The sequence below is a fragment of the Zingiber officinale genome, chromosome 6A, assembly GCF_018446385.1.
Source record: "Zingiber officinale cultivar Zhangliang chromosome 6A, Zo_v1.1, whole genome shotgun sequence".
Lineage (NCBI taxonomy): Eukaryota > Viridiplantae > Streptophyta > Magnoliopsida > Zingiberales > Zingiberaceae > Zingiber > Zingiber officinale.
In genome coordinates, this window is record NC_055997.1 from 150,011,997 (window position 1) to 150,023,472 (window position 11,476).

An 11,476-nucleotide genomic window follows, 5' to 3' on the forward strand; every position below is an offset into this window, starting at 1 on the left:
GCCGAGGAAAATCCGCGCACACTGAGAAGTTGGACTGTGACGTCGAATCTGAATGAAAGAATCCTCTAGAATATTAACTGGAAATATTCGGTTCTAGTTTTCCAGTTTTACTCGTGGAGAAATTATTTATTTTAGTATTTATTATTTATTTTTGATTTCTCTTAACCTTCTCATTATCCACGTGTGGTCTGCTGCTGCTTCTTTATCCAGTTGGCGGACAGATGTAGCTCTCTATTTGGGCGGCCGCTTGCTGACTTGGTCGGACTTATTTGCCTGTCCGGTCGTCCGTTCGCTCATTCACTCAGTCTCTTCTTCGGCTCGGTTGCATGTTCGTCTGACAGTTCACTCGTTTAATCGCTCTGTTGCTCTACCCGACTGGCCGAATATTCCTTCGGCCGCTGACTCACTTGATCACTCACTCGCTAGGCAACTCGGTCATACATTCGCTCGGCCTCTCGGACTGCTGAACTTCTCAGCCCGCTCGACTGAATCACCCGATCGGTTACTCTATTTTACCCGATCAACCGCTCTATCTGGTCGGACTCTCTGTTTGACCGCTCTGCTCACTCGGTTGATCTACCACTCGGTCGGCTTTATCTGATCTGCCACACAGCCCGACTGACTATACTGCCTGCTCAACTGATCTGTCCCTCGGCCTCTTTGTCTACTCAACCAGTCTGCACTCAGCACTTGGCAGAAACTAACCCCTATTGACAATTTGAGATTATCAGCTCAGGTCATTTTAACAGATAAATAGAATTTAATTTTATGTATTTAAATTTGACTAATTGTCCATAATCTCCAGCAGATTGCTTAACAATTTTGAAACACATTCGGTTCTGTTATGATGACCATAGAACAAAGTGTTGAGGTGCTATAGACTCCATACATGAAGCCCCCCTCTGCTCCGATTGGAACTGTGTCATTCAATCACAGGGAAAAGTCAGAGAAATTTAGTGGATTGAACTTCAAAATGTGGCAACAGAAGATGCTCTTCTACTTGACCACGCTTAATCTAGCTTGGTTCTTGACTAAGGACCCTCTCAAGCATGCTAAAGATGTTGATGCACAGATCATCAGATTTGGTTCTATCGTGATGACCATAGAACATAGTGTTGAGGTGTAATAGACTCCATACATGAAGGCCCCCTCCGCTCCGATTGGAATTGTGTCATTCAATCACAGGGAAAAGTCAGAGAAATTAAGTGGACTGAACTTCAAAAGGTAGCAGTAGAATATGCTCTTCTACTTGACCACACTCAATCTAGCTCGGTTCTTAACCAAGGACCCTCTCAAGCGTGCTGAGCGATGATGATGCACAAACCACCTGTGCAGTGGAGGCATGGACTCATTCTGAGTTCCTTTGCTGAAATTACATCCTCAATTGTATTGCCGGCTTGTTGTATGTTGTGTATAGTATGAAGATAACGGCTAAAGAGCTGTGGGAATCCCTGAACAAGAAGTACAAGACGGAGGATGCTAGGGCCAAGAAGTTCATCATGGGTCGATTCATGAACTACAAGGTGGTTGACTCCAAGATGATGATCAATGAAGTCCAGGAGTTTCAGGCGATCTTGCACGAGATTCACTCAAAATGGATGGTTTTGAATGAAATCTTCCAAGTGGCTGCTATCATTGAAAAGCTGCCACCCGGTTGGAAGGACTTCAAGAACTAGTTAAAGTACAAGCAGAAGGAGATAAATGTGGAAGAACACATTGTTAGACTTCGCATCGAAGAAGACAACAAGATTTCAGAGAGAAAGTTGTTCTCTCAGGCTACTATGAAAACCAATATTCTTGAGAAATTCACCAAGGGTAATATTGCATTGGCACGAACGCTGATGGATACTGTTAGGGTCAATTTGTAGCTAAAGGGGAGAGGCGGGTGAATAGCTCGTCGCGTTTCATTTACTTGCTTCATGATGATGATATGTAGTGGATAGAACTCAAAGCAAAACTTACAACACTAACATAAGAATTTACTTGGTATCCATCTCAAGAAGAGATGACTAATCCAAGGATCCAAACACGACACGCTCTCCATTATGAAAAACACTCCTTCTCGGTAACTACCAGAGGTGGAAAAACCTCGTACAAACTCACACAATAAGATACAACACATGCAAGAAGAAAATACAAGAATACAAATGAAAAACCTCTTCTTGCTTGACCTTATTGTTGAAGAACATCTCTTGAACCTTGGAAGTGTAGCAGCACTTATCCCCAAGAGCTTCCAAAAACTGACGGAAAAGTCGTGAGCTTGGTGGAGAAGAATCGGAAGAAGCGATTTTTTTTTTGTGTTAGAACTCGTCATCACCTTTATATCTACACTTTTAGGGCTCCCAATCGATTGGGCATTCTCCCAATTGATTGCCACGTCAGATCCTAGTGATCTCAGTTATCCAAAACCTACATCCTGTGCAACGGTCACATCCAAATCGATTGGGGGGCTTGAATCGATCGATTCAAAGCGTCTCTGTGCTCTCGTTAGAAAAGCCTGAATCGATCGACCGATCGATTCAGCTTTCTCGCGTTCGCACGAGAAATCCAACCCCCAATAGATCGCTCGATTGATTGGCGGTGCCCAATCGATCGACTGATCGATTGAGGATCATTCTGTGCTCGCAACATCACTTTCCATTTGATTGACCGATCGATTGGGCCTGTCTTCACTCGTAGCATACCTCCAATTGATCGACTGATCAATTGGACTACGATTCAATCAATCAGTTGATTGATTGACCCCTCTTTGTCTTGATTAACTCAAGTCCAAAGTTCCCAAACTCAACATCCGGTCAACCGTGATTTGTTGAGACTTCTTCATGCTTAGCATCCGGTCAACCTTGACCTACTGAGACTTCTTCACCAAATATCCGATCAATTTTTTAATCCATTTGAACTTTTCTTCTCGTGTCAAGTGTCTGATCAACCTTCCTAGATTGGAGATTGCAGTATTAGTTCCATATAACTTCCTATTTCTGCTCACATCAATAATGCAGTAGTCTACAATAATCTTACTCTATATGATGTAATGATTCGCAAAGCAATTGGGAGTTTACTTCATACTTTCCTCCTTCCATCCACTGCTGCTGCAATAATTTTTTTTGTATTTCTATTGGGCCAGAAAACTACAGGCCCAATAACAAGACTATCTCGACCCAATGTTGCCGACTGGGCCGAGACATCCGCAGGCCCATTTATTGCTACTGCTTCTAGAAGTATTTTGACCTTCTTCGCCGAGGAAAATCCGCGCACACTGAGAAGTTGGTCTGTGACGTCAAATCTGAATGAAAGAATCCTCTAGAATATTAACTGGAAATATTCGGTTGTAGTTTTCTAGTTTTCCAGTTTTACTCGTGGAGAAATTATTTATTTTAGTATTTATTATTTATTTTTGATTTTTCTTAACCTTCTAATTATCCACGTGTGGTCTACTGCTACTTTATCCAGTTGGCGGACAGATGTAGTTCTGGAATTTCATTCCTGTCCGCGTGAGTCAACCCTCTCCCTCGCCGCCACTTTATAATCTCTGCTACTTTCACTTCCCGCTCCCATTCCAAAACCGCCCTGCGCCGGCCATGCCACCGCCGTCCTCCTCCCGCTTCTCGCCGGAGCAAGAGACCTCCATCATCGTCTCCGCCCTCGTCCACGTCCTCTCCGGCACTTCCGCCTCCCCCTCCGACCTGATCTTCCTCGCCCTCCCCTGCCGCCTCTGCCGCATCGACGGCTGCCTCGGCTGCGAGTTCTTCGACGGCATGACGACGACGACGACCACCACCACAGCTAGAAGCAGCGGAGGGCCGGCGAAGGCCCCGAAAATTAGTGGAAGACAGAGGAAGAGCAAGTACCGCGGCGTGCGGCAGCGGCCGTGGGGCAAGTGGGCGGCGGAGATCCGCGACCCACGGCGGGCCGCGCGCAAGTGGCTCGGCACCTTCAACACCGCCGAGGAGGCTGCTCGCGCGTACGATCGCGCCGCCCTCGAGTTCCGCGGCCCCCGCGCCAAGCTTAATTTTTCACCGCCTTCATCCGCCGCCTCTCTGCCGGCGCCGATTAATAATAATCCGCCGCCGCTGGCGGCGGAGCTCGCCGATCTGCAAATGGAGCCGCCGTGGGACGTGATCATGATCGACGAAGACGATGATATCTGTCAATTTTTTTAATTAGGAATAGATAATTGATTTAATTTATACGATTAATTTAAGTTCTCTTATTGAATTCACTCTAAATCTTCCTTTTTTTTTCTTTTTTTTTTTTGTTTTTTTGAAAATTAGTGTTAAATTTAAATGATACCAAATGTTTCCTTTGACTCGTTTTGAGCGAGTGTTGGAAACGTATGAACCTGTCCCCAGGACGAGTGTCATTAAGTTGTCGTTACGGTATATAAATTGTCATTCAGGTATTTATGATTCGAATTACGGTATATTTGTAAGAATTTTTCTTCCAAATAAAGGGCGTAACTAAAGGATGCTGGACTTCTGGGTTGATCGTCGTATGCACTTCTCGATTTACCCTGATGACCGATGATAAATTTTCATGGGACCTAACCGATTACCTCATAGATAGTTAATGAGGTTAACTGAGATTTTTTAAAAACGTATGAACCGGGTCGGGCTCACCGCGTTTCTGAATCCGACCCTAATCATAAATGGTCATCCCTAAAGTTTGAGGCTGGATCTCCTGAACTACTTTTTGTGGTCCAGTTGTGGTCGTATTGTGGCCGCGATAAGGCCGTAAATGGTTGTGATTCCTTCCTGGGTTCATCGTCCCCACCAAATTATAATTTTTGTTCGGAGCGGACGATCGGAGGACACCCTCACTCGGCGCCCAGTAACCTTGCCACTTATTCACCACCGGAGATCTCCAAGCGGCCTGCGGCCGTCCGCTCCGAACAAAAACTATAATTTGATGGGGACGATGAATCCAAAAAAGAATCGTAAAATTTACGACCGGATCACGACTATAATCTGACCGTAAATACAAATGGTACATCCCTGGGACCAGTCCAAGGGATATGTGCTCCTAAAGTTTACCTTATTCCTTAATCACTCATTTTTAATATTTTTAATTAATTATTTAAAGTTTTTTAAAATTCTAAAAGTATTTTAAATTCCCTTGAAAAATAATAAGAAAACCTAATTTGAGTCTTCTCCGATGGCAAATTGCTCGAATCCTACCACAACGATGAGCTCGGGCCTCGGCGGCGGCGACGGCGACGAGAGGGAGGAGGAACGTGCGATTGCGTGGAGCGTCTTCGATAGCATCAAGGGATTCCCTTCTTCGTCCCCTGAATCCCTCATGGCGGACATCGACGCCGCCATCGCCGCCTTCGAGTACGCCCGCGCCACATCCGCCGCCGTCCGCCTCCCCGTTTCCTCCTCCTCGTCCGAGGGGGAGGCCGATCGGGATCGTCCGGCCGAGGCGGCTCCGATCTACGACAGGCAGGTCGCCGACGAGGCGTACAAGGCCGCATGCGCCTCCCTTGCCGCTGGGAAGGTCGACGACGCCATACAGTCTCTCCACGTTGCGCTGTCCAAGTGCCCTCCGGACAAGACCTCCGCCCTCGCTAAACTCCGATCTCTCTTCGACATCGCCTCCTCGCAGCAGCAGAAGCAGCGGCGGTAGCCGCCGCATCGAAGAGTAGTGCCCTTTCTCGATCAGTTGCTTCTATTGTTCAATCAATATTCAATTTCCTCTAATTCACATGGTAAAATTGGATCTTGTTTTGATTTTTATTATGAGTTCCTGCACATGGTAACCTTGTTTTAAACCTTGACACTATCAGAATTATAGAGTAGAGTTTTGGAGAATTAGGATTGCATCAATTTCTAGACTTTTTCTCTCTGATATTGTTTGCGGTATGATAATTGATAGATGTCTTCCCCTTCTTTTGCTGCAAAAGGTATAACCCTCACTCGGGGTGGGAAGGGAGGTAAATCACGGGAGCAGAGCGGAGCTTCGCTACCACATGACCCATTGCAATAACATCGTATGCAAGTTGCCAGTCCGAGGGCGATTCTTCCTCTTCTTGAAACTCCAATTTGTATTTTTCAATGTTTGAAATAACATCTGAAGAGATAATACCACTTAATTACTATCAAACTTGTCCTTAATGATCTTTATCCATTTCTTCCCCATACAATAAATGAAAGGGAAGACAAAAAGAGATAGATAGAGGGGAAGGGAGGGAAGTATAAGAAAAGAAGAAGAGAAATTAACTCTCTTCCTTATTTGTGTGAATTAGGAGAAGGAAGAAAATAGATTGGTTTCTCTTAATTGATTAGAGTTTAGTGACTAGCTAGTGTAATTTGGAATGGAGAACCATTTTGTGCACTTCCCATATTTTAGTTGTGATTCCGTTTCAAATGAGAATGATTAAATTAGGAGTTTTAAGATTAAAATACATTTAGAAACCAGAAACTGAATGGTGTAAGTTTTGAGTGGGAAGTAAACTATTGGCATGAAGAACTATTACTCAATTTAGTTTTGCAAAAAGTTCGATGGTGTATACATGAGATTATATTATTTAAGAATGCATATTCAACCTGTAAACAGTAAAATATTACACGAAATAGATATTTAAGACTTCTCAGGTGTTCTCATTTTATTTTATGTTACCAGACATAAAGCACTACAAATCCACATCATTGAACAGTCTAGACAGTTACTGAGTAGAATGTTGAGCTTCTTTATGTTGCCAAATGAGCTTTTAGCAGGGGTCTGATTCAATGCCGATAACAAAAGAATCATCTCATCCGCCGCCAGCTACAAAACACTTGAAAAATTCCGACTGTGAAACACTTGGTTTATTTATTCTCAGGTCCTGCCTTGGTTGCCGTCTGGATTGACGCCCACCAGCAAATCTTTGAGTTCGCCCTTCTGGGGATAATGAACATGTAACTCAGCAAAAGAAGAGAAAGAAGAAACAGTTTAGGTTTAGAAGTGTGCGTAACCATTCACCTGATGCATATTAAGAAGGATGTCTGACCCTCCAACGAACTCTCCATTTATAAACACTTGAGGAAATGTGGGCCAATTGCTGAAAAAGAAGAAGAAGAAGAAGAAGAAGAAGAAAAGAAAAATATGATAGTAGATTGAACCAAGAACAAATTCACTTTTTGTCAATAAAGAACTTATCCAGAAAAGTACAAATCTAAGGGTGACCTAAGTGACTTCTCAAACTAGAAATTCTGGTTAAGAATGAAGAACAGAGGTTATATCTTTGAAAAAGTGTATGTTTTAGAGAGCTACAGCATTATTTAAAACCTTCTGTAAGATTCACATAACCTAGTCATTGCTAACAATACTAGTGACAGAATAAATGGTAACTTCTTTGTTTTGTTCCAGCAAATAGAGCACAAATTACCATTAAATGACAAAATAATAAAGGGCATAAAATGCACAACATAAGTATCCATATGGGAAGATCTACTAAAGTTAGAATGTTGCGAACTTACGTGTAAGTCTTCACACTTTCTTTGAGCTTAAGATCTCCCAAAATATCTCTAGCCTTAATAGGAACACCTGGAGCATCAATTTAAATGACGTAAGATGCAAAGTTACGAAGTTAAATGAGTAGAAACCTCAAATTCTCATTTAGAATTCAAATGAGTTCAAGGTAGCCTACCATATTGCTGTAAGACCTTCACAGCCAATGCACTGAATCCACATCGAGGTGCATCCGGCAGACCCTTCATATATATCATCACTGGACTTTCTTTCACATCCTGAAAACAATTGTAAAAGGCTTTTACAAAAAAAAATCGATCCATGTGCTGTGTTGAGTGTCTGCTAAAAAAAGGTATCTAGAAAACCTCATAAATACCTTCTCCACGATATCCAGCAAAGAGCCAGTCCTTTTGTTGGTTGGCTGAAAGTCTTCATGTGTATCTGCATCGCTTGTTATCTTCGTTGGGTATGTGGTAGAGGTGGAAAAATCAGAATCGCCATTTTGTTTGGTTGAGTATGTCATGTATTGGAGACAATATGGACCAAATCCACTCTGTGTATAAAAATAGTAAAGAACTACATAAGCAGAATCCAGATATCCTCTTCAAAATATTATAAGACTAAAAGGAAGTTGCAAAGTGAACTGTAAATTTGAATTTATGTCAGTATCAATTGTTGGATTAACATTTAAAAAAGCCAAAAACAAATATGCACAAGGAATCAATCCTTTACAAACCGAGAATGAAATGACATTTATCCATTGATTGTCATACATCCACATGGTTAATGCTAAGCCCTATGAACAAGCAATTATGAGAAGATAAACTAAGAACATTGTGGGATATTCACCATTCCACATAAAAAGTAGAATTTAAATTGCAAAATTCTATTATTTTACTCTAGATCCTAATGAAAACCTATAATGATTTAGATGATGATCCTGGCATCCTATGACCTGCATGAGCTATTTAAGATGAAACAGAAGATAGAAGCTTGCCATGAGTTTAGTGCTAAATAGGGATGATCATAATTTACTAATATCAAGATTCAAGAGTATGTAAATCCACGTTACTAAGTGAATATATGGAAGAATCCCTTATCCTCGCCGAGTACATGTTGCAGTCACATATTCATAAATAATTAGCGCCTAATGGGGAAAGTAAAACTTCCATTTGAATAAAAAATAAAGTTGCAATGTTGTTACCAGATGCTTATTCTACTTGTGGAAAAACAAAGTTTGCATTTCCAAGAACAAAAAACATGACCATTTGTTCTGACTCTGGCTGTATTACTATTCTAATTCATGTTACTAAACATATCGAGTGCATTTCCAACCGGGCAGAGGCTTTGAGTTGAGTCTTACCTTTGCATTGTCAAAGGAACTTGTCATGGCTCTCAGGATTTTGGTTGAGATTAGCTTTGCCATTTGTATGAATGAAATTGACTCTCACAATCCCACTTGACAAAGAACAATTTGAGCTGCAAAATATCAAACAAACTAAAGCAATTACAAGATACTCAATATTTAATATGGCAGATAAAATCTGAAATTGCCTAAGCAATTTATTTTCAATTCTTATCTAAGTTTCCTCTAGTAATAATTGGTTTCAATTGGCTTCAAGTGTGATGAAATATAAAGCAATTCTATAACTCATGTAAATGGTTTCTTCTCTGATTGAAAGAAATTCACATTCAAAAGAAGTGCTTTTCGAATTGGTGTATGTTACTTCTTATCACTTTTGATTAACCTTTGTCGTCTGAGCATTGTCCAACGCAATGACCATGTTAGTTGTTACTCAGGGATCTGTATGAATATGATCTTAATCTCCACCGATGAATTTGTTGCAAGCTCAGATAGAAGACACGAAAACAACATGGCAAAACCCTAACCTTGTATCTGAGAATCAAAATCATCGAGAATGCATGTTCGTATAAAACATACAGGCATTCCTAAGCCAGAACAAACCTAGATCTAGAAACCGTCGGCAAAAACCGACCGAGCAAAACAAGCAACTGCCTTGCCCTAGTTTTTTTTTTCTCGCTGTTGGAAAACCCGTGTAACAAGGAATGAGGAAGCTAATTGGGGCGGACAGCATAGGAAAGAGCGTACCGTCGGTGGGTGATCCTGAATCGCGCAGAGCCAGAAAAGCGTTGCGGTCGCCGACGATAAGCGGGGGCGGCGAAGCGGCGTTGAGGACGGAAGGCGAACTGCCAAGCGACTCGTCGGATGTTGTGTCAGAACTGGTATGGCAATTTTACCCACGGTTCGGGACCGCGAGGAAAATCGGGTCGGGTTCTGATAATTTTTTCGGATTCGGATTTGTAGAATTTTTCATGTTCGGATTTGGATTAGTACGGATCAAATCCGTCCTGATATGATACGATGGGAGACGCGGAAGAACCCGGGATGGAATGAAAATTACTAGATATAATAATAATAATTATTATTATTATTATTATTATTAGATATTATGAAAAGCTCTAATTCTAATTATATCATCATTTATATTTAAATAAAATTCATCTTGATTTATCATGAATAACTAAGTATTTTTATCTTTTATTCCTAGTTTGATATGCATATTTATTGGGTTAAAAAATCACCACGCTAAATATATGAGATTAAAATTATGGATGACGATATTTTTAAGATCATGAGAAAATTAGGAACCCGAAGAAACTTGTTTCATGAAATTCCGAGATCGTTAGGTCCATATTTAGTGAAACATAGACAGTTTAGTATTAAAAAAATAAAAAATAAAAGGAAAATCATTCGGAAGACCTAAATATGTACTTAACGATCTCAAAATTTTATGAAATAAGTTTTTCTGGTTTCTAATTTTCTCAAGATCTTAAAAATATCTTCATTCATAATTTTAACCTCATATATTTAGTGTGGTGATTTTTTAAAACGAATTTAACATAAATCGTAATAAAAAATTAACTGCGCTTAATAATATGTTAAAATTACGGATGAAGATATTTTTAAGATGATGAGAAAATTAGGAACCCGAAGAAACTTGTTTCATGAAATTCCGAGATCGTTAGGTCCATATTTAGGCCTTCCGAATGATTTTTCTTTTAATTTTTATTTTTCTTAAATTTGGGACGAATCCAGGATTCGTCCCAAATTTAAGAAAAATAAAAATTAAAAGAAAAATCATTCGGAAGGCCTAAATATGGACCTAACGATCTCAGAATTTCATGAAACAAGTTTCTATGGATTCCTAATTTTCTCTTGATCATAAAAATATCCTAAATCAGAATTTTAACCTAATTAATTAAGTGTGGTGATTTTTTAACATGAATATGACCTAATTCATAATTAAAAATTCACCGCACTAAAAACAATATGTTAAAATTATGGATGAAGATATTTTTAAGATCATGAGAAAATTAGGAATTTAAATAAACTTGTTTCATAAAATTCCGAGATCGTTAGGTTCATATTTAGGCCTTCCGAATGATTTTTCTTTTAATTTTTATTTTTCTTAAATTTGGGGCGAATCCTGGATTCATCCCAAAATTTTGGACGAATTTCTGGATTCGTCCCAGATTTTGGAATGAATTTCTGGATACGTCCCAGATTTAGGGACGAATCCAGGATTCGTCCCAAATTTAAGAAAAATAAAAATTAAAAGAAAAATCATTCGGAAGACCTAAATATGGACCTAACGATATCGGAATTTCATGAAACAAGTTTCTATGGATTCCTAATTTTCTCATGATCATAAAAATATCTTAAATCTGAATTTTAACCTAATAAATTAAGTGTGGTGATTTTTTAACATAAATATAACCTAATTCGTAATAAAAAATTCACCGCACTCAATACAATATGTTAAAATTATGGATGAAGATATTTTTTTATGATCATGAGAAAATTAGGAATCCATAGAAACTTATTTCATGAAATTCCGAGATCGTTAGGTCCATATTTAGGCCTTCCGAATGATTTTTCTTTTAATTTTTATTTTTCTTAAGTTTGGGACGAATTTCTGGATTCGCCCCAGATTTTGGGACGAATCCA

The 11,476-nt window shown here is 39.9% G+C and overlaps 3 protein-coding genes across 4 annotated transcripts; 2 read left to right on the forward strand and 1 right to left on the reverse strand.

Annotated features, from left to right (window-relative positions):
• The first annotated feature begins 3,533 nt into the window (after positions 1 to 3,533).
• LOC121998738 (ethylene-responsive transcription factor ERF109-like) lies at positions 3,534 to 4,412 on the forward strand. Its single transcript, XM_042553778.1, has one exon. It carries the CDS (start codon positions 3,579 to 3,581, stop codon positions 4,158 to 4,160), a length of 582 nt encoding a protein of 193 aa, XP_042409712.1. The 5' UTR covers positions 3,534 to 3,578; the 3' UTR covers positions 4,161 to 4,412.
• A 728-nt stretch (positions 4,413 to 5,140) lies between these two features.
• Positions 5,141 to 6,110, forward strand: LOC121998741. 2 transcript variants are annotated; one of them, XR_006116561.1, is made up of 2 exons: positions 5,141 to 5,704; positions 5,900 to 6,110. XR_006116561.1 is itself a non-coding variant. In XM_042553781.1 (2 exons), the coding sequence occupies exon 1, from the start codon at positions 5,152 to 5,154 to the stop codon at positions 5,620 to 5,622; it is 471 nt and encodes a 156-aa protein (XP_042409715.1). In that variant the 5' UTR covers positions 5,141 to 5,151; the 3' UTR covers positions 5,623 to 5,637; positions 5,900 to 6,110. The 2 variants fall into 2 exon arrangements, 1 of the variants encoding a protein (XP_042409715.1); XM_042553781.1 differs by having other exon boundaries at positions 5,141 to 5,637.
• Positions 6,111 to 6,498: 388 nt separating this feature from the next.
• Positions 6,499 to 9,711, reverse strand: LOC121998740 (monothiol glutaredoxin-S4, mitochondrial-like). Its single transcript, XM_042553780.1, has 7 exons — positions 9,557 to 9,711; positions 8,810 to 8,925; positions 7,823 to 7,999; positions 7,625 to 7,724; positions 7,455 to 7,521; positions 6,958 to 7,036; positions 6,499 to 6,876 (listed from the first exon to the last, which is right to left on the reverse strand). The coding sequence occupies exons 2-7, from the start codon at positions 8,870 to 8,872 to the stop codon at positions 6,814 to 6,816; spliced, it is 549 nt and encodes a 182-aa protein (XP_042409714.1). The 5' UTR covers positions 8,873 to 8,925; positions 9,557 to 9,711; the 3' UTR covers positions 6,499 to 6,813.
• Positions 9,712 to 11,476: the final 1,765 nt, after the last annotated feature.

What these genes read in the sequence shown, in the direction of transcription:
- LOC121998738 (XM_042553778.1), top strand. Translation starts at nt 3,579, where the DNA reads ATGCCACCGCCGTCCTCCTCCCGCTTCTCGCCGGAGCAAGAGACCTCC.
- LOC121998741 (XM_042553781.1), top strand. Translation starts at nt 5,152, where the DNA reads ATGGCAAATTGCTCGAATCCTACCACAACGATGAGCTCGGGCCTCGGC.
- LOC121998740 (XM_042553780.1), bottom strand. Translation starts at nt 8,872, where the DNA reads ATGGCAAAGCTAATCTCAACCAAAATCCTGAGAGCCATGACAAGTTCC. An exon ending in TGCTGGATATCGTGGAGAAG is followed by an intron (nt 7,725 to 7,822) that starts GTATTTATGAGG and finishes AATTGTTTTCAG; the next exon opens with GATGTGAAAGAAAGTCCAGT. An exon ending in GAAAGTGTGAAGACTTACAC is followed by an intron (nt 7,037 to 7,454) that starts GTAAGTTCGCAA and finishes CTTCTTTTTCAG; the next exon opens with CAATTGGCCCACATTTCCTC.